This window comes from Tarenaya hassleriana, unplaced genomic scaffold (assembly GCF_000463585.1).
Source record: "Tarenaya hassleriana unplaced genomic scaffold, ASM46358v1 Cleome4, whole genome shotgun sequence".
Lineage (NCBI taxonomy): Eukaryota > Viridiplantae > Streptophyta > Magnoliopsida > Brassicales > Cleomaceae > Tarenaya > Tarenaya hassleriana.
In genome coordinates, this window is record NW_010966881.1 from 5007107 (window position 1) to 5027855 (window position 20749).

At 38.1% G+C, this 20749-nt stretch overlaps 4 protein-coding genes and 1 pseudogene across 17 annotated transcripts in view; 1 reads left to right on the forward strand and 4 right to left on the reverse strand.

Annotated features, from left to right (window-relative positions):
* The first annotated feature begins 2506 nt into the window (after positions 1–2506).
* On the forward strand, positions 2507–4704 carry LOC104824115 (protein BASIC PENTACYSTEINE2-like). Of its 2 annotated transcripts, none has more exons than XM_010556068.1 (2): positions 2507–2616; positions 3416–4704. In XM_010556068.1, the coding sequence occupies exon 2, from the start codon at positions 3424–3426 to the stop codon at positions 4258–4260; it is 837 nt and encodes a 278-aa protein (XP_010554370.1). In that variant the 5' UTR covers positions 2507–2616; positions 3416–3423; the 3' UTR covers positions 4261–4704. The 2 variants fall into 2 exon arrangements, with proteins under 2 accessions (XP_010554370.1, XP_010554371.1); XM_010556069.2 differs by lacking the exon at positions 2507–2616 and adding an exon at positions 2640–3235.
* Positions 4705–5607: 903 nt separating this feature from the next.
* On the reverse strand, positions 5608–9936 carry LOC104824116 (65-kDa microtubule-associated protein 6-like). 2 transcript variants are annotated; one of them, XM_010556072.1, is made up of 13 exons: positions 9519–9607; positions 9311–9377; positions 8882–9085; positions 8230–8499; positions 7899–8111; positions 7635–7790; positions 7387–7546; positions 7149–7300; positions 6969–7056; positions 6803–6876; positions 6649–6723; positions 6219–6568; positions 5608–6026 (listed from the first exon to the last, which is right to left on the reverse strand). In XM_010556072.1, exons 3-12 carry the CDS (start codon positions 9038–9040, stop codon positions 6221–6223), a joined length of 1695 nt encoding a protein of 564 aa, XP_010554374.1. In that variant the 5' UTR covers positions 9041–9085; positions 9311–9377; positions 9519–9607; the 3' UTR covers positions 5608–6026; positions 6219–6220. The 2 variants fall into 2 exon arrangements, with proteins under 2 accessions (XP_010554374.1, XP_010554372.1); XM_010556070.2 differs by lacking the exon at positions 9311–9377 and having other exon boundaries at positions 5609–6026; positions 9519–9936.
* A 40-nt stretch (positions 9937–9976) lies between these two features.
* Positions 9977–16011, reverse strand: LOC104824117 (cyclin-J18-like). Of its 2 annotated transcripts, XM_010556073.1 has the most exons (10): positions 15916–16011; positions 15745–15821; positions 15176–15275; positions 14991–15089; positions 14897–14914; positions 14737–14807; positions 14474–14600; positions 14315–14375; positions 12412–12534; positions 9977–10194 (listed from the first exon to the last, which is right to left on the reverse strand). In XM_010556073.1, the coding sequence occupies exons 1-9, from the start codon at positions 15964–15966 to the stop codon at positions 12455–12457; spliced, it is 684 nt and encodes a 227-aa protein (XP_010554375.1). In that variant the 5' UTR covers positions 15967–16011; the 3' UTR covers positions 9977–10194; positions 12412–12454. The 2 variants fall into 2 exon arrangements, with proteins under 2 accessions (XP_010554375.1, XP_010554376.1); XM_010556074.1 differs by lacking the exon at positions 14897–14914.
* A 332-nt stretch (positions 16012–16343) lies between these two features.
* Positions 16344–18210, reverse strand: LOC109117079 (annotated as a pseudogene).
* LOC104824118 overlaps positions 17713–20749 on the reverse strand; it is a 5108-nt gene continuing 2071 nt past the window's right edge. The window contains exons 1-6 of one of the 11 annotated variants that reach the window (XM_010556081.2): positions 19857–20203; positions 18809–19509; positions 18410–18529; positions 18196–18289; positions 17988–18105; positions 17713–17824 (exon numbers count right to left, since the gene is read on the reverse strand). In XM_010556081.2, the coding sequence (XP_010554383.1) occupies positions 18216–18289; positions 18410–18529; positions 18809–19418 (804 nt within the window). In that variant the 5' untranslated portion in view covers positions 19419–19509; positions 19857–20203 and the 3' untranslated portion in view covers positions 17713–17824; positions 17988–18105; positions 18196–18215. Of the gene's footprint in view, positions 17825–17987; positions 18122–18195; positions 18290–18409; positions 18536–18808; positions 19510–19856; positions 20204–20749 lie in introns of those variants that run through there. The other 10 variants (XM_010556079.2, XM_010556083.2, XM_010556084.2 and 7 more) reach the window with 10 other exon arrangements.

The window sequence follows — 20749 nt, forward strand, 5'->3', positions numbered from 1 at the left end:
CTCTTTCCCCCCTTCTCGTTGCCCGGGAAGGTTTCAGTTCCCAATCTAAAAATGGCAAAAAGGGTTGGCATATAGATATATAGTTTTCGCCTACGGATATGAAGGAAATAAAATAAACATAATGTCGGCATACGATAATTAATATATACAACTTTATGTTTTGATAAGATAAATTTGCATCATATATATGCTATAAATAATATAATAATGTGTTATCAAATTTGTTATATATTTTATATTTTAATAATATGTGAATCTCGTCCAATATATAGACCAACTTATAGTCTTTTACAAACCTTTCGGATTGTGTCCCAATCAACTTTAATTGTTGCGTTGATTACATATTTCATTATTTTATTCAATGATTTATATAAAACAAGTAGTTTTCGCACAGCATTAATTTAGTATATCTTTTTATAATTGTTGAATTTCATACATTTATTTCCTTCTATCCATATGAAAAAAACTTTATCTAATAGTGAACATACTGCTTTTTTTTAAAAAAAAAAAAATTTGGATGGAATAATATCGACGCTATATATTGCCATCGTTATCATTGTCGATATGGGTACTGTTAATACAAAGGGTACTTGTAATGTTTGGTCGTTTTTCTAAATTTGTTCAAAGGGACCGAAAGCAAAGGATGAAAGATATATGAACCAAAGATGAATAGATCGTATTCGCGTAGGCAGCTTTTTTGACAAGGAAAATTAAAAAAAAAAAGAAGAATAGTATGAGGCCGAAGTCTGATTTGTTGCTTTCACCTTCCCATATGTTCGTAATCATTTCTTAAGATGTGATTCTCCCCTTAACTACTTGATTCTCCATATCTCATCATGTACATATACATACATACATACATACATGCATACATATATATATATATATATATATGTCTATATATATATGATATATATGGATCATATATTGGATTGAAATCTAGAGCTGTATCTTTTTATAAAGGAGTTTGAGTTGGAAAGAGGGAGAGGAGGATGGGGAGTCACATGCTCTTAAGTTAACAAATAAAAAAAAAAATATCATCATCTCTCCCAATTGTGCCTTTGGTTCCCCCTTAACTTTTTTCCCTTTTTATATATGATCTTAAAAAAAAAAAAACCGATGCCTACTATATAATATGCCTGAAAAGAACAATATAATAAGAACATATTTTACTTTATTTTTTTTTCATGAGTTCAATCGTCTTCATCAATGGATAAGGATCAAGAGATTTGGGAACATATCAGCGTTTTATTTTCATTAGTTCATTAGTCTTCAATATGATAGTAACCGGTGATTACAAATAGCTTAGACATTTATATATGTTTTGTTTCTCTTGTTGTAACTTTATTTATATGATGAATTATCTTGTGGTGATCCCCCTCATAATAGATTTATGTAGAGATTAGAGAATACTCATATGATTGATGTATTAAGAGAAAATGCGACATGGGTTTACCAAAAAAAAATCATATTTTTAAAAAGAGGCCGACAAAAAATAGAAAACTTAATACAGAAAAAGAAATATAAAAGAAATATGGTTATAGCCTTATAGGGCCTTTAAATACAATATGAAAATATAATTGGGCTTAAAGGCCTTTTGTATTATATAATAATAGTTGGGTCTAAGCAATCCACTTATTGGGCTTTTTCCAAGTCATATATTCACGTACCAAAGAAAACATATAAAAAATTTGTACATTTACATTATTGAAAATATGTCAGATTTGGAAGCTACGATTCAATGTTAATGAGTTTGGATTGGAAAATATGTTGCTAGATTTTGTGTCACAAATACAAATTATTTGGCATTTGAACCTATTTTCCATACGGTCCATATCTTTGCATTTTTTAACTCGCAAATTGCATTTTCTGAATTGAGAAAGAAGCGCCTATTTGAGGGAAAAAAAATTACTCGTTCCTGAATTACAAAAGAAGGGTTCAAATGTTGAAATTAAATAAAAATCGGGCTTCCATCTGTATATTTAAAATTTGGAACATATAAATTCAATCTAATGGTTGCTCCGAGTCTTTTCCATTCAAGTTTATCGTGATGTACATTTATATGATTCATTTTCTTTAATCGTACGGAATTATTTGTCCTAAATCTAACAGTTTGCAAGATTTATGAAGTTTTTGGTCGGTATGTATAATATATGATTTTGAATTAAATAATGCATAGAAAGATAAATATTACTTTAAAAAAAGATATATATTATTGTAGGAAATGGGCTTTTGGTCTGTCTCTCTTCTCACATGGTTGCCTTGCCTGCCCTAATCTTTGGTGCCCTAAAAAACCAAATACATTTACTCCTAAGTGGAAAAAAAAGCCTTTTGGATTTTTTTAAAGAGTTTTATGTAATTTTAACAAAATAAAAAAGTGGTTCATTTTTTTTAGGGTATCTCTCCTCTCCAACAAGACGCAAATTTTGGATGGTCTTTTCCTTCTCTCTCCTCTCTCATCCTCAAATCCACTCTCTTAGGTTTATTTTCTCTCTCCTCTCTCTTCTATCTTTCTCTATCTCAATCTCTCTCAGGTTTCTCTCTCCTCTCTCTTCCCCCTCTCTCTCCCCAGAAGGCAAAAAAAATCCCTCAAAGAGCCGTTCAGACCAAACCCATGTAAGTTTTCTCTCTCCCCAATCTATGTATCTATCCATCCATGCCCTCCTCTTTCTCTCTCTCTCTCTCTCTCTCTCCCCCCTTCTCTCTCTCTTAATTTTGAAGTACAATGGGTCCTTGTACTCTACCGCTTTTCCATTTCCATTCTCTTGAAACATTTTTTTTTTTATAAATATCTAGTTAGATATTCTAGAAGATTTGAAATTTATGAGGGTTTGTTTGCAAAGATCGTCGCTTTATGCCGTGTTCCCGTAGATCTGCTTCTGGGTTAGGCAGACCTTGAGACCCTTATGGATCTGCATGTTGGTTTCGGCTGGAAATGCGGAGAACGTTTGAAATTTTTCGTAATTCGTGAAATTTCATGTTTCGATCTGATGAAGACTCTTAATTCTTGTTTCTGGGTGTCTCCAATATTTGTGTTTTCCTTTGAATCTGAGGCCTTTCCGCGCACCTGGATCTGGGAAATGGAATGGTTTTGCTTTTCCGATGATAGATCTCGAGAATTTCACGGGAAAATCGACGAGTCCGAGGTTCCAAATCGGATTTTCTCGGCATCCCAGACAGAGATTTGGGGAACTCTTTGTTGCATTCGGTTAGGTTTCAAGGTTTTAGTTTCGCGGTGTGTGGTCGGATCTCTGCTTGTCTTTCAATGGATCTGTATCATCGTTTCGCATTTCACATATTCATATCGAAATTTTGCCTCGATCTAAGGCGGTTCATCCATTTCAATACATTAAGCAGGAAAGAGTAATTCTTCCGATGTGATTGTTTCTAAATTTCTGTGTTAATGGCATTGTAGTTCTTCTCATGGATGACGATGGGTTTCGCAATTGGGGCTACTATGAACCGGCGAATTTCAAAGGGCATCTTGGTCTGCAGCTAATGTCGAGCATTGAAAGGAACACCAAGCCGTTCTTACCGGGTCGTGACCCGAACCTGATGATCGGGCCAAATGGGTCGTATCACCCGAGAGATTGCGTTGTGTCCGAAACTCCAATCCCTATGAATTATGGATGGATCAACCAGCAGAAGGATAAGTTCTTCAATATGTTGCCTGTTAACCCTCCCAGTTACAGCAATGTCTTACCCGAAACTTCTGGAGCCCCGTCTATGCAGATTCTTCACCCACCCGTTAGCTCGTCCCGGGTGGAGGAAGACCCGGTTCCCGGCCAAGAGGAAATCCCCCAGACCAAGAAGAGAAAACCTGCTGGGAGTGGTTCAAATCCGAAAGGCCATTCAAAGCCAAAGAAGCCTCGGAAACCAAAGGACAACGATGGAAACGAGCATATTCAACGGGTGAAACCGGCTAAGAAAAGCTTTGATGTGGTCATCAATGGAGTGAGTATGGACATTTCGAGTCTGCCTGTTCCGGTATGCACCTGTACTGGAACCCCTCAGCAATGTTACCGTTGGGGATGCGGTGGATGGCAGTCGGCCTGTTGCACTACCAACATATCGATGTACCCTCTGCCGATGAGTACAAAGAGGCGGGGGGCGAGGATTTCGGGTCGGAAGATGAGCCAAGGTGCTTTCAAGAAAGTTCTCGAGAAACTTGCGGCTGAAGGCTTCAACTTTTCGAGCCCGATCGACCTGAAGAGCCATTGGGCGAGACATGGTACCAACAAGTTCGTCACCATCAGATAGATCGGTAGGAGAATGAACGGTGGAACCAAAAAAAAAAAAAAATACTTGAGGCCCCTGATTGATATTGAGATCTGTGTGTATATATACATCTGTGACCGTTTCCTCCTCCCATCAACAACTGAGAATCTCAGATCATTTTCAGGTAACTTTGTCGGGTTTAGGGTTTCATCTGAACTCTTTTTTAAACGTCTGTTTGGTTTTTCTGTCTCAGTCTCTGTTGTTTGTTGGGTTTTGTTTTGAGGTGAAGGTTGAGGGGAAACATCTGAAGGGAATTTGATTTCTTTCTTTTTATAAATTCATCAGTAGCTCGAATGCTCTCTGTGTCTGACCATTGAGTTCTTCCTCTGTTTTTTTTTTTATATGAATCACTGACAATGTAACAGATGTTCTTTTTAATTGTATGTTTTTATTTTTTGGTGAAATGACACTCTTCTTTTCTTGGTTTGTGTCCCTTAGGTTTTAAAGAGATGAGATATATTACTGAATTTGTTTTATTACGGCTGTCAAAAATCACAAGTTCTTGACACTGCTTATATCGTGATTTCATATATATACATATATATGTATATATCAATTTTTTAATTAAATACGATTATATTATAAGAATATATATATAAAAGAGAAACAAGAAACAAAATAATGGAATATGAAAAGAGGGAAAAATGTATCCCAAAATGGACACTAACTTAATACAATGCAATAAATCGAAAACAAAGGATTATGGGCCGACACATTATTTTTCAAGGCCCAAAAAGAGCCGAAAACGCGGACTAATGCTCGTTCTCGTCCCCTCACGCGCCTTTGTTTTCCATTTTGTGGAATTAGCTCAATTCGGTGGGTTATAACCCAGGGATTTTGGGGCGGTGATGCTCACGCGCTATATGTGCGCGTATTTATTGTTCGCGCTATGATCAATTTTTTCCCCTTTTTTCCTTCTTTATACTCATCAATCCGTCTTATTTTTCTCTTATATATTTATGTAAAAGGAACATTTTCCATAACATATTTTAAAGAGATGAAATATTATCGAATTTGATTAGTCATTCAACGGTTGCCAAAAGTCATGAACAGTGGCATATATATATATATATATATATATATTAAATTGAGCATAAGTTACAGGAAGATCTTCAATTAAACACAAACACCAAATGTAATTTAAATAGAAAACCAAATCCATTTTTTGGACTATTTTTTCTGGCATTGTTCTTAATCATTGTGAACAGTAACTCCTAATAGATAATTAATTTTTTTTCTTATTTATGGGCATTGCTACGTTCAATTAGAGTTTTTGTTTTGTTTTTTGGAAATTTCCAAGCAATTCTGTACGAATCCTTAAACCAAACCAAACCAAATCCACTTAATTTCAACAGCTCAAACCAATCTATATCTACACAGTGACATCACAGAAAGAGATGCAGAGAAAATTAAAAAAAAGGGAAAAGGACAAACAAAAGAACAAAAAAAAAAAAGGTTCGGACAAGATCTCAGCAAGCAGTCTCAAACAAAAACAACATTTATTTTATACTCCTCTCCCTCCTAAAAAAACAACAGGTCAGTGACCAGGTTTTGTACCTAAGACAAACTAGAAAACACTCTCTCTCTCTCTCTCTCTCTCTCTCTCTCTCACACACACACACACACACACACACACTCTAATAGTGTACAAAACCCCACCTGTTCGTATTCACACTAACCCTTACACGTCCAAGTTCAATCTAAGTTCAGTAGTTTCCTCAACTGGATCCAGATGCAAGCCCCAAATCCTGCATCAAATCAAAGCCAAAGTTCAACCAGTGTCGTGTAAGTATTACGCGTAGCAAAAATGCATTGATGAGCCCGAAAATCTCGTTAAAAGCTGCTAAAGATTTGCTGGTTTGTCCAGAAACATTGATGGGTTAGACGCCATTGGAGCAAAAAACACAGACTTGAGAGGGAGGGTTCTTAATGATATTCACCGTCAGCCCTGCGGAGGGGAGTCTGGCTCAGAACCGCAGACAGAGGTGTATGTAGAGACTGTATCGTCCTTTTGTATTGCCACAAAGTTTATTGGAACTGTAGACAGCCTCCTCACTTCCTTGAAATATCGATTCTGGTAATGACCTGAGTAGGATCTTGGGGTCAGAAGGTCAGGAGGAGTGGTGGCCCCGACTGAGGATTTACGTGGTGTCGGAGTCATTGTTCCATTCCCGGTTCTGATGCTGTACCCGTTGGCTTTTCTGAAGCTGTTGCTCCTTCTTGGACTCGGTTTTGCCCCGTAAATGGATTCTCTCTGGGTTAGCAGAAGGTCCTGAATCTTCTTCCTATCCTGTAGAGAGATGGAGAAACTCGTTTAAAATGCGAGTGATCTTGAAATATTTAGAGTTAAGTGCACATTTTTTTACAGACCCGGTATCGTTTCTTTTCCTCTTCACGTTGTTTCCTGGTCAATTTGTAGTCTTCCAGTATAGAGACCAACCGAACCTGGAGAAAACAGTCACAAGAATCAACAGAGAGGACTTTGGTCGAGAATGTGTACTTCAAACAAAGCTTTTTAACTTACACCGTCATACAGAAATAACTTCTGGTTTTCTTCTTCCCAGACAAGCGTCCTCTTAATGAGATTGTTGACCATTGCTGTGAAAACCACGGAGGCAAGCGACAAATGGTAAAACAAGATTTTCATCTAAATCGACCAGAAGATTCTTATATAGAGATGGACAAAGTACCGGGTATTTTGCTCACTGTAACCCGGGTTCTTTCTGCACGCTTGAGGTTTATGTGAGAACCTCTTCCAGTTGAGTACCGGTTCTCATCCTGAAATTAAAGATAGGAATTTTATATACATTCCTCGAAAGACCCATTTCTTTTTACTGGTATTTCGCTTAAAAGTTTCAAGCTTTTCATACTTGATTATATTCTTCCAGCCAGTTTTCTTCTTCGCATGCAGAGAGCCAGCGATCAATCCTATCCATTATTTCTTTCCGACTGCGAGCTTCTTCCATGATTTTGTTAATCTGTACTTCGATATTAGCCAATAGCTCTGAAGGCTCCACCAATCCTGAAGGAACGTAGAGAAGACCAGCTTAACAGAAAACTCTGACAAGCAAATATTTCCAAGGAACATACAATCTCCATCCTTAATACCAGAATCTATCAAGGCAGAAGTTTTCTCAACCGAAGTGCTCGTGTCCGGCTCAATGTGAGCTATTCTGCAGAGATCCTCTAACTCTGACCTTCTTTTCATCACAAGCTCCTTCATTCTGCTAGCTTTCAGCTTACTGAGACGGCCTACTTCTGCAGTCACCTAATATAAAAGCAAACAGAACTCGAATCTCAGATGTGATCATCCTAGTTAACGAGAAACGAAAGAGAGCGAAGGCATTCTTCTAAACCTGTTCAATCATCTTGGTTGAAAGGATGCCTGGCCCGCTGATACCAGATTCAGATGATCTTACAACAGATGTGACATTGGCAAATTGAATCCTCTCTTCCTGTGGTGTGTCCATCAGATTCCATAGCTCAAAAAGCGCCGTTACTATATCTTTCAGCTGCACAATGTAACATGGTGACAACAACAGGCCTATCAACACATACGTGTGTGTATATATATAGAAGAAAACCTTGTAAACACACTAAACAAGTACATATACAGATACCTTCTGAAATCGGGATCTCCTTTCAGTCTTTAACTTTTGAATCGTGTGTTCTAGGCCACTCAATGTATTATCACTAATGTTTGTAGATTGCTCGTTCGTCCAATGTAAACTTGGGTGAACCTTACTAACAGTTTGACCAAAGTCAGTTCCAAGAACACCATGTAGAGTGTGAACCTCATTCATATAATCCAAAACCTTGTTCAAACGATCAGACTGCACCAAAAAATAACAAAGGAGTACGAAAATTGTCATTCATAGGCTAATCAACTGCCATAACAATCTTAATCGACACCTCAAATCGTTTTACATAGCTTCGGGAAAACATCCTCACCTTTTCCTTCTGCAGCTTGCGAAGATGTGTTTGATACTCATTAAGTTTCCTCAGAGACAAATCTTGCTCTTCGAGAGTCAAGGAACCAATCATGGCCTTGTTGAGCTGGTCACTGTATCCCGATATTTCCCCATTTATTTTCTCGATTTGCAACTTTATATCAGAAAATTGCTTCATCCTTTCCTCTTTTTGCAATCTCAAGTTCTCCACTAGAGGTGTCACAGCAGCAAGCTTTTCTTTCAATGATTTTGAGCCCTTGTCCACTCTTATCTGTACATGAGACACCCATAGCATATACCCTTTTCCTTACAAAATCTTCGCAAAGAAAATCATAGCTTTCCCCAGCACTCGCAATGTAACATCAAAAGCTGGATGCCCACATGCTAATAATGGAACAGTAAAGTTTCACTTGGCCCAACTGAGTAAACAACAATCTCTCATGAAATCTAATAACAAAAACATGTATATAGCTCAAACCGGAGTGGTAAAGTGTATTTCCCCAGCTTTTATATATAGGAAACTAACGCACTATCTTCAAGAATATAGCTTCAAGAACATACAGGGAGCGCTAGAATTCCCAATTGTGGCATATGGCAAAAACACAAGTCCATCATGAAACCTGAAGTCGTGAGAACATGAACATAACTCATACCGGTGACTGGAAATTTAACACACCAAGGGCAACCATGAGAGCAGCAACTTCAGCTTCCATTGCTGCAACAGACTGATGAAGCCGTGCCTTAGCATTTGTGGCCTCTTCAACTTTTCTTCGGTAAATTTGGACGCATTCCCTCTCCATTTCCATCAGCATCCTGTCTTTTTCGGCCTCAGACTCACCAATGTCTACCCATATTTGCTGCTCCATATGCGCAAAAACCATAAACGCGTGAAATAACCAAAACATCACAAATTTTGAGCACAGGAACTCTGAAGGAAAAGAAAAGAAAAAGATATTACTAGACAACGGTCTTTGACTTAGAGAATGGAAAAAGAGAGCAAACCGAAGCCAAGTTAAACAGAATTCAACAATCAACGTTCACAGGAACCCTTTGACTTAAAAAAGGAGAGAAAGGGAAAAAACCGAAAGTCATTAGCTCTGTTAAACTCGTCATGCCTGAAAGACGCAACCTTTTCTTCTTCAACAAAACCTAGAAGTAAAAAGCTGAGATTTTTATCATAACCCATCAACAAAAAAACCCTAAATTCAAGAAAGCAATCAAAGCACAGAACAAGAAAATGAGAGAAGGCGACAAAGGGTGTGTGAAAGAGTGAAGAGATGATGGACAAACCTGAAGCTCTCCGAGAAGAGCATTACAAGTAGTGTTCGTGCGGAAACTAATGGCCACAGGGCTTCCAATCTCCAGCATTTTATTCAGTAGATTTTCCCCAAATCAAAATCTTGAGCAGACGAAACCCAGACGCAATGACGCAATTCTTCGTTCACGCTACTTGAGAAACGGTGTTCACGACAATGGGTGCTTAAATAGAAAAGTCAATGAACCAAAAAAAGACCACTATTGCTCATAGAAAAAAAAGCCTCATTAAGCTTCCATAAGAAACAAACATATAACACACTCATTACTTACAAGAAGGGAAAAAAACCGATGAGTAAAGCGAGGAAAGCAAACAAGGTAGCAGGAAAAATCGAGGAAAAAGAAAAGGAACAGTAATTGCAGATTGAGAACAGGGAAAAAGGCTGAAGCTGAAAAGGGGACGAACAGAGAGGAAGAACATCGAGGAACAGAGATAATAAATAACAATAGTGACCTTTCTTTTATTATTTACACAGCTATTATGTAACTCATATTATTTTTATTTTATTCTTTTTTTGCACCAAAATACGTTAAATGGCGAAAGTACCACAGTCATTACGAGGATTATTCAAAAAAAAAAAATTGGATTGATCTTTCCTGTGCCTTCACTGAGACTATGCTTACCAGCATTCCGTCATTCCGTACACGTCACCTGGAAATACGTAGGCACACTTAGCCCATAATCAGTATTACGACAGCCATCTGTCAACATATGCGTAGTGTTGCAACAAAGATGTTTTGACAAATTACTAGCGTATCCATCCATGCATGCAGACATCTTGCGTATATATATGTATATGTTTGTGTGTGTGTGTGTGTATATATATGCATGATCAGTACCGTTACTATCTATTATGTCTCTCTGGGATTCAAACGGTCGTTGATACATATGTCAACCCCATGGACTAATAAAATAAATTTAACTAATATTCGACATAGTATTAGTATAACGTAATCACGTTTATGGATGATGTATTTTATATACTTCTACGCAAAATACAGCAGTATCAAACAACTCAATTCACATTTACATCACCGCAACTACCAACCCAAAAATAACAGTACTCACCATTCATTCCAATCCAATCATACAAAGAAAAAGTTAATCACAATCCATAAAAATCAATTGTAGTCTATTTCTAATCATTAAAGTATGTCTGTTCTGGGCAAAAAAAACTATATCATAAATGTCAAATAAATGTTTCGTATCATTATTATGGTATATATGCAATAATTACACAAACCTCTTTTTTTTATTACTTTTTGATGTATTCATTTGCATTAAAGATAACGAAGGCTCTTTATATTGAGTATCCTTTTGTAACAACAAAGATACCGATTTGGTCGGGAAGGTGCGGTCCCCATTCGGTTTTCTCCACTAATTATTCAATAAGGTAAAAATGCCTTTAACAAACAATGTTGTTAGGATTCTATCCAAAACCTATCATTATTGCTCTACCCAACACCTAATCAACTATCCAATCATAAGCCACTATATTAATCTTTTTTTTATCTAGAAGATTAAGCAAATAAAATACGATCTAACATAGATGCAAACTAATGATCAGGGGTGGTCAAAATATCCGAAAAACCGATCCGCTATTCAATTCGTATCCGAACCGAAAATTCGGATATCCAGAGTTTAGGGATCGGATATGGATATTTATTTGGAGATATTTGTCGGATACGGATATTAAAATTGAATTATCCGACATATTCGATTCGATCCGTACTTTGTAATAATATTATTAAATATAAGAATAATTTGGTATAGAAATTTAAAATACTTAATATTTACACGTTTTTTTAGGGTGACTCAAGATAAATTTTATATATATTGAGGATTATAATTTGAATATTAAGATTTATTATGTTTAGTGTTTTGAATTTTGAATTTTGAATATATTTGTATGTGATAGATTATAATTGTATTTGCATTTGAATTGATTTGGAATGTTTAAATTATGAATTTTAAATATAAGAATATCATTTATCTTAAATAGATATATATTTTATTTGTGTTTGAATTTGTTATTTAATTTAAATTTAAACTTTTATAATATTTTAGGTCGGATATGGATATCCGCAAATATCCGTAATTTTTACAAATATCCGAAATTGCGGATATCCGAAAATTACGAATCGGATACGGATAACAAAATCGAATATTTGTGCGGATCGGATACGGATACAGATATCTCAAAAATCTCAGATATCCGATCTGTGCCCACCGCTACTAATGATGTCCTTATTACAAGTTCCCACGTAGAAAAAAAAAGTTGTTGTATTATATTTCCCATGGAAATTTAACCGAAGTTATTATTGTAAAAGGATATTGTTCCTAAGCAGCTAATTTCATTAAATCACTGCTCTCAAGGAGAATAATTAAAAAACACAAAAGGGAGGAAGAAAAAGGTCCCATTAAAAAAAAAAGAAGAAAGGGAGTTGGGCGAGAAAGACTCGTAGAAACAAATGGACATATACCAAAAGTTGGGGGGCAAGCGGATAATGAATTATTATTAAGCCGACACTATTAGTTCTATTCTATCCTCTTCTAAAGACGTGTAAGGTCGATGCTAATCATTCATAATCTTTTCTAATTTATAACATATAACACATTTAAGTGATGACTGAATGTAGCATTTAGACTTAAACACTAATATGACATTTAAAAACAAGTGACTAGGATAAAATATCATTCGTTTAAACCTAAACATCGATACCAGTAGACCAAAGATGTAATTGTTCCGTAGTATTTTTCTAAAACTCTATCGTACTAGTGTGTGTCAATGTTAGAAAGCATGATTGACCAAGACGTTACTCAGTTACTGTATTGAAAACAAAAAAGGGGAGATAAGTATATGCTTACCCGTAACCATTTGAAGATTGATAATTGGAAAGCCTTTGGAGGATTACGTTCCTAGGACATGATTAAGAACGTGCCTGACAAGCACCACGAGTTCGCCTTCATTGCATGACGTCACAAATTTAACTGTACAGAATAATTAATAACAAATCTTTATCAAATTTGATCAAGGAAGTTCAAACGAGACAATGGACGATTTTACAATATATGAGATGGGTGGGGTCCGATGGGTCTTTTGAGTATTATAAAAAGCGGGTTTTCTAAACCGGATTTTCATTCAGGTTAGTCCACAATTTCTAAGAAACATCTAACATCAGATAAACTAAAGAAAATGTATATGTTTCCTGGGGCCAACTTATTTACAAAGAAAAAATGGAAACAGATCATTTCAAATAATAAAGCGAGCATTATCGAAATGAGTGGAGAAAAGGATTCATGCGACCAACTCCAAATGAACTTGGGAATGAAGCCATGTTGTTGTTGTTGCTGTTATTTTGATTTCAACACATACCATTTCTCAACTGTGACCATGTGATCCGAAATATAGTGTGGTCACATATTAATCTCATTGTTTATAACGTTAAATTTATGATGTTTTAATCAAATGATTAGTAAGATATACAAGGTATGAACATAATGAATTAGTGTGATCATCATAAATTTAACGTTATAATCAATAATATCAAAATGTGACCACACTATATTTTGGGTCACATGATCACAGGTGAAGAATGATAGGTGTTGAAATAAAAATAGCAAAGTACGGGTATTTTTTATATAATGCCTAATAAAGCACCCTAAAAATTTTGGTAGACAAGCTTTGAGAGGTACAGAGGGAAGTTGGGTGCGTGTGAGAACAGAGAGGACCAAACCACTAAAGCATACAAGAAAAACAAAAAACATACAAGTCTGGCACAGAGGTACTGACCAAACCTCACGGTACAGTAAGGGTGATTGTAGTGTAGGAAAAAAAATCAACCTTCCTTGAAAAGCAAAAAAAGTTAACCAGAATTGGGGAAATTGGTAGGTCGAATCAAAGCCTTTGTATTAATTGTTACCGTTTTGATTGTGAAGTTTTTTGACTCTGTTCTCTATCTCTGACCCTACCTTGATTACGGAAATCTACAAACCTCTCTGTCACAAGTGTGGTTTCCTACACAACAAAGCAGTACCTACCTTCCCCAACCAATATTTTACGGAATGGACCCTAACTATGCCAAAGAATAACTTTCAAGTATAGTGAAATGGAAAAATTCTCAGCCTTAGACGTGTAAAACGGTTAGGAGAAAAGAGAATGTATTTGGTGAGGGACCCTATGACAAAGAAAAATATGTGGATACAGCTAAGAATTCCGAGAAAGGGAGAAATGAAGGAGGAAAGTAAGAAAAAACCGCAAGAGGAAAGGAAAAGGCCTGATGTGGGCAAGTGACAAGAGCGGGGCAACAACTCTATATTGTGTGACAGAACGGAGTTAATTAGAAACCTGCCCGAGGACCACAGATTCGGTTGTTCGATATGGCCGGCGTTCATAAAATCAACCTTGGAGGCTGTTTTCTAACAAAGCTGATGATGTTAGTTGAGCAGGAGACAGCAATCCCAACAGGACTTAAATTGGGGATCAGGATTGTGTCCTATAATGTTGAAATACAAAAGAAAAAAAAAGAGGCATGGACCGTACTGGTCATGTGGTTGCTATAAGCCGCATGAGAGAGGGAGCTAGTTAAGGTTCTTGCTTGAAGCCTACTGAATTTAAAGAACACCAGTGGGCATGACACGAGAACTGCCTAATTGTCTATGGTTACTCTAAATTGTGCTTTCTCTAATGGAAGGAGAGCAAACCATAGGAAGCAAAAACTTGCAAACGTAGACACCATTAAATGAAAGTAGAACGGAGATGAAAGCTTACCCCAAGGGAGAAGAGGAAACTCCCACCTCTGTTTCGGCACGGTTATGATGTAAGAACATACCTGGTTTAAAAGGCAAGACCAATTTAATGCCGACGTGCAGAAGTATTCATGATTTATTGACATGGAATAAACAGAGGGCAACAGAGATGGAAAGTTACCAATATGGAAGCAGCCAAAGATGCGGAAGAACCAAAGAGAATGGATGCCTCTTCCTTTTCGTATAGAAGATCCATCATATCCATGCATGCTTCAAAGTTCAAAAGTTCACCAACCTTTGCAACTTCTCTATAATAAGAAAAACAAAATCCGTTTTGGGATTAGATAATGGATATATGGAATAGACTGGTCCATCATCCTTCTATTTCACTTTCAAGTAGCATCTGTAAGAGGCCTGATACTTGATACATAGGGAGCAACTCACTTGAACTGAATATAAAGGTCTTCAAGTATTACATAGGATATGTTTGAAGTGCCGATTTCAAATTTCAAAACCTGCATGTCATGCACAGTGGGGGAGAAAAGCATAATAAGTTCAAACACACTTCCCTGGTTACAAAAACATCCAAGTTTAAGAGAGTTACCTGTAGGAAAACCAGTTCCTGGAGAAGAATCTTATCATTCATTGAGAAAAAATATAGCATCTAACAGATTTCAATCCTAAAATAGTAAGCTTACTGCCTCCAAGAAATCCTGAACCGTGAAGTGTTGTTCTGTAATCAGCTTATTGCTCAAGTTTTTAAAACTTTGAAGTGCTGAAGCTCGGGAATCATGCATCTGCAAAAGCAACACATCAGACTAGGCATGTATCACTGACAGAAAACAACAAAAGCAACGCCAGCAGAAGGAGAAAGTTCACCCACTTTGCTTGAGACCCATATGGCGATTAGTACAAATAGTTGCAGATTGCTTTCTGTCAAAGGTTGCAAAAGCCAGTGTTTAGCTTTCTTTATCTGCAAGAACCTACGAAAATACGAACACAAGGGCCAACTTTCCTCAGCGATTCAATAAGAATCACAAATATGGGAGATGCCTAGTAGTCCAGTGATCATACAGCATGAGCCTAAACCTGGGACTTGGAGATGTTATGCTCTATAGACAGAAAAAAGGGGGGACTCTTAGATCTAGATAAAGGGTTCCATCAAAGATATTTCTATAAATAAGTCTGCCAAAACCCTATTTACATTTGAAGTCCGTAAATCCCTTAAAAGCAAACACCAATTTACAATTCTCAAAACTCAATCACGAAATAGCACAAATTCTAACGCAAGAATATAAAAATTGAAAGGAATTAAACGTAGATCATTGGCCGAATTTACACGAAACCTAAAAGTTAGAACATCGAGAAACTCGTGAGTTCTTTGCTATGCGACAATGATCTATAGAACCAAATGTCGTTCATGGAAGTCGCGAGGAGGAATTCACACGATACCTGGTCAAAGAAGGACGGAATCGATCGAAAAAGAGCGCAAACGCTGAGTACTTGACGATCGGAGGAACTTCGAGATGCTTTCATCAGCAAAACCAGAGGAAAAATATACAAGAATCATGGGAGGAAATGGAAAAAACAATCAGAAACTCTTCTGAAAGAAAAAGAACTTACGCTAGCAGATCGGATCAGGAACTCGACCAATGTCCGACGCAAAGAGGCCATCTCCGTCGACGTTCTCTTCGATTTAGTTACCGTTGAGTTCTGAACTCCGAACGGCACCGCGAAGCAATTCTAATAGCTTTTTTTTCACATTTCTTCCCATTATACCCTCCTTTTATGAGCGTCGGCCCATTAAGGGTTGGTAGGCCCAAATAATATTTTTGTGTGGGTTTGATGGCCCATTTAGTTTACATCTCTGTCAACAAACCCAATTTTGTTCGTCTCTCTTGCAACAAAAACCCATCTTACGGATCTGAAATTCTTACTTACCAATAGATGCATATATCCGCATGAACAAAACATTACACTAAATAGATTGCGGCTATTTTGGACGGTTTCATAATACTTTTCACATTGGGTGTTTGGACCCTATGTATATATATGATTTCATAAAGATTTGATGTTAATATGGAAACAAAATAAATTAAGGGTAAACTAAATTGCAGAAAGGCAGAAATGTAGCTTCTCTTCCCCTCTGTCCCTCTAAACAAATCCCAGACACTGATGGAAAATGCCCAAGTTTTGACTTTGATTGGGAAATTCCTGAGTTTGTCTCTTCCTTTCTTCTCCATTAACTGCTTTGCCTGTCGTCACCATTTTCATTTCCCATGCCATTACACGTTACTTTCTCCTTCTTATCTACTTTACCTTCTGATGAGTTGTTTATGCTGTTACCCTTGCTGTTGCCGGATTTTTCCAAAGAGTCGTTGCAGTCCGGACCATGGGAAGCCAAAGGGTTAATACTTGATCCGGGTGGGAGGAAAACGCCTGTGCCCGGAAGAGGCATCCATGGCGATGGTGACTGGTGACGTGGAGGATGCGTCACGGGCCACCCACTTGACCCGGATGGAGGAATGGCTGCAGCGGATGAACCGGGGAAGGGGAGTGGCTGAGGAGCCAGTGGGGGAGAGGGTGCGATGAAAAGTGGTTGGACCACCACTCCGTTTGGTGGACGGTGAGATGGTGTGGGCAAGACTCCAGTGCTTGGGATGCTTGTATAGTGTTTGGATGGACCAGATGGGTGACGGTGGTGGTTTAACACTCTACTCGATGGGAGCGGGACCCAGTTCGATCCAGACTTTGTGGGTTGAGATTTGATGAATGCAACGAGTATCCAATGATTTCTGGTTGAATGAATTGCATGTTTTGCAAGATCTGCAGATTTGCCTTGCACTACAAGAGCCGATCTGTTTCAATTCCCGGAGAAAGACTTATTAGATTAGGGTAAGGAAAAGACATGAAAAGATCTCAACTTAAAGAAACGAATGATCTGAAATATGTACCCACCCGGGTGTAAGAGAGAGTTTCAGAGAGCCCCACCGGGATGATCAGAGACAGAGACGATAACCCTCCCGAATGTCACATCACATTCAGACAGTGACATGATGCAGACAGGTCGCCCAAACCAGGGAAGGAACATATAAGGCTGTGAGTGATCGCCCTATAGATTTTCACAGATAGCGAGATAGTTTGAATGAGTTATAACGAGTTCTTGCCTCAAAAAAGTGATTTAGAAGACTTAAAGAACTTAATATCACTAAACCTCTTTGTAAAAATCAATGATGCAGGCGTCTGGTTTCACTGGTGCAATCTGCATGGCCACCAAACGATCAATAACCACCATGCAGAAACATTGGAATCGGCTCAACCTTTCGATCTGTCAAATTCATCAGATATAAATAATAGGGCGAGGAAACATGCTAAACAGGAGAAATCATAATCAAGAATTAGTAATGGACTTGCCTTTCGAACCGACAGCTGAAGCCTCATCATCCACTGGTGAATCTGCAATAGGGAGACCGAGTTGAATCATCTCCCGGCCATGTCCTCTCATCGGCCGTTTATGCGCCATATGCCTGACCTGTTTCTCATTAACGTGGAAACATTCAAGAGAAGACAAACCAGAGTTCATAATAGATCAGCTTATGGCAAATCCTGTGTTGTAATGATAAATATCAGTCTATTACGGAGAAGACAAAAGATTTATCTTTCGTGGGGTTTTGGGAATGTGTGACAGAGCTTACCCTGAAGTTGACCTCTTCTGCCGGAAACTCTCATACCGTTCACCAGAGAAACAAGTTCTGAAACTTCCTTCTCATCAAACAGTTCGTCATATAGTTGTAATCCTTCAACTACATTAACCTACACAAGTAAGAAACTAAACATCTTATAGAAACAACAATATAATTCTGAGGCTATGCGTGCAGGAATAAACATGAAGAACAAGTATACCGTTTTCCCGTACATCTCTGTTACAACAAACGTCTTCGCTGTGCTTGTAGGACTCTCACTCTCTTTCTCCTTCTGCTTTTGTTCAGAAGAGACACTGTTATCCGCCAGAAAAATTAACAAGCATGCAAAACAGAAAAATATACGATTTTGAATGCCGGATTCATGAAGTAACTTCCAGAGAATTGACAATCAAGGAATCGGTTTGTTTTAAAACCTTTTGAACCCGAGTTATGGTTGACTATCCCTGCTTGAGTTTCCATGAATATCTCAGATTCTTCAGAATTCCATGAAGCTTTTGAGTTTCCACTATTGGCCTCGAGATTCTCACTATCATCTGTCCCTGGACCAGGCATGAAAACAACTTACATTTCTGCAACACCAACGTAATATATGGTATAAAACTAGTAGTGCCAGGCCATCTAATCCTAAGTAAACAAGTTTATAAACAAAGAAACCTGGTTTTGTTTCAGAGTCTTTGCAACAAAAACCCATGAATTAAAAGATTTAACAGCACTGTCCGACTGAAGCAATTGACAATGGTGTTTCTCTAACTGAGATTGGTTACGTTTCCGACAAGTAAACACCTCAACTCACGGAAACAACAAAAGATTACCTCTCTTCTCCTCCAAAACAGCAAATGCATTATCATCCATGTCCTTCCCTCTGTTCCATCTACCTCCTACTCTAGCTTCCTCCCGTTTCTCAAACCGGTCAACACTATGGAAATCCGAATTCAAATTCTGCCCATCTTTCACCATCGCCTCAGATCCTCTCTGACCGCCTGGCAGCTCGTAAAACACAGGCCCCAATCTCCTAAACTCCCTTCCCCGAAATTTCCCTTGATCTAAGACAGAATGCCTCAGAGGCGGCAATGTCTGCCGCATCCAGGCTATCTGCTGCAGCGAGTAAACCACATCTGCTACGGGGAAATACTGCTGCATATGAAGAACCGGTGTCCAGTTGTATCGCCTCTGGCTAATACCCGCGAGAACGGTATCGTACTCCCCTGGATCCTCGACGGCATGCAGATGCTGACAGAGCAAGTCGATGATGGCATTAGCGGCTGGGGATTCTGACCACAACCACAAGATAAACTCATCACGCTCGTCGGGTATCCAATGCCCTCCGCCTGGAGCCGGAGGAGGGGCTGCGGCTGCTGAAGCCGGCGCGACCCGAAATTGTGTTTTCTCAGATTGAATCACACTTCCCGGCGGCATTGCCATCCGTGAAAACGTGGGTATCACGCTAAGCCAAAGCCTTTTTTTTCACTGCCAAACACAATTCATAGCTTCCGACGATCAACGTCAAGCAGATCTGCGGCCAAAAGATGTTTGGCAACCGAGAAAATGAGAGAAAAGGTGATGAAAAAAAGAGGAAGAATCAGAGCAAGAGAGTGTTTTCTGTTTTTCATTGCAATGCTCAAGTGAACGAACTTACTGATAATAAATAGAACAACAACCTGCATTAATGACAGTTTCACCTACTGAGGAAGCTCTAACACAGAAGCCAAAACTAAATTTCACAATGTATCAGCTAGAATTCAAAGAGATCGCTAAACATCCTTCACCAAATACTTAAAACCCTCAAATTTAGCTGAAAATTCTACACAATTCAGACAGAACCCAAAAGGGAATAGGTGAATTTCGGAATCAGGAACTAACCAAGTACGAGAGAAACAACGATCCCCAGAAATGCTTAGGGTATTTGTGGCAAGTGAGAAAGTTGCACTACGGATCTGGCAAATGCGTATCTCCCGGACCGAATTAATCCGGTTCGAGTGATGCGCAAACTAAGGGAAGCTTCAGAAAAGGGAGAGAGAGAGAGATCTAGGGTTTTGGGAGAGAGAGAGAGAGAGAGAGAGGTGTGAAGAGGAAGAGAGATTTGGCTTAGTGAGGACGCATGCGTTCAAGAGTCTAAAATGGTGGATTATATGTCACAAGAGAGATCTCAATTTCTCTCCATCTTACTTTCCAAGTTCCCACATTTTTCTTCCCCAAATCGGAACTATTCCATGTTTCGTGAAAAAGTTTAACCAATTCGTTGATAAATCACCTGAAAATGTTGGAGTTTATTCTGGAGTTGTTTATTAAAAAACACACTAAAAGGAAAATGGACATGATTGCCGTTGGCCCACAATTCTGGGCCCATGGGCTTTCCATCCCGTTGTACTTGGTGATGCCACGTCAGACTGTATACACCACCGATGGGCCCACAAGATCGCTGTCAAATCATACTCCATTGGAACCCTTCTGTAGTTCCGGTATTTACAATTCCGCAATTCTGGACGGTCCAATAAAATGAAATAATAATAGTTTCTCAACAAACAAAATGAGCAACCCCAATAAAATTTGAAAAAAAAAATCTCCCCATATACAAATACTGCATATGTGTGTATCTATATACATATATAGTCAGCGAGTAATCTCCCCATATACATACAACTTTATCTACCCACAAAGGCTTCCTCTTGATTGTTGGATTTGTTTTAAATACATTCCTTTTTCCTGGCACCATTTATTGATTAATAGTTAATCTTAAAATAATAATAATAATT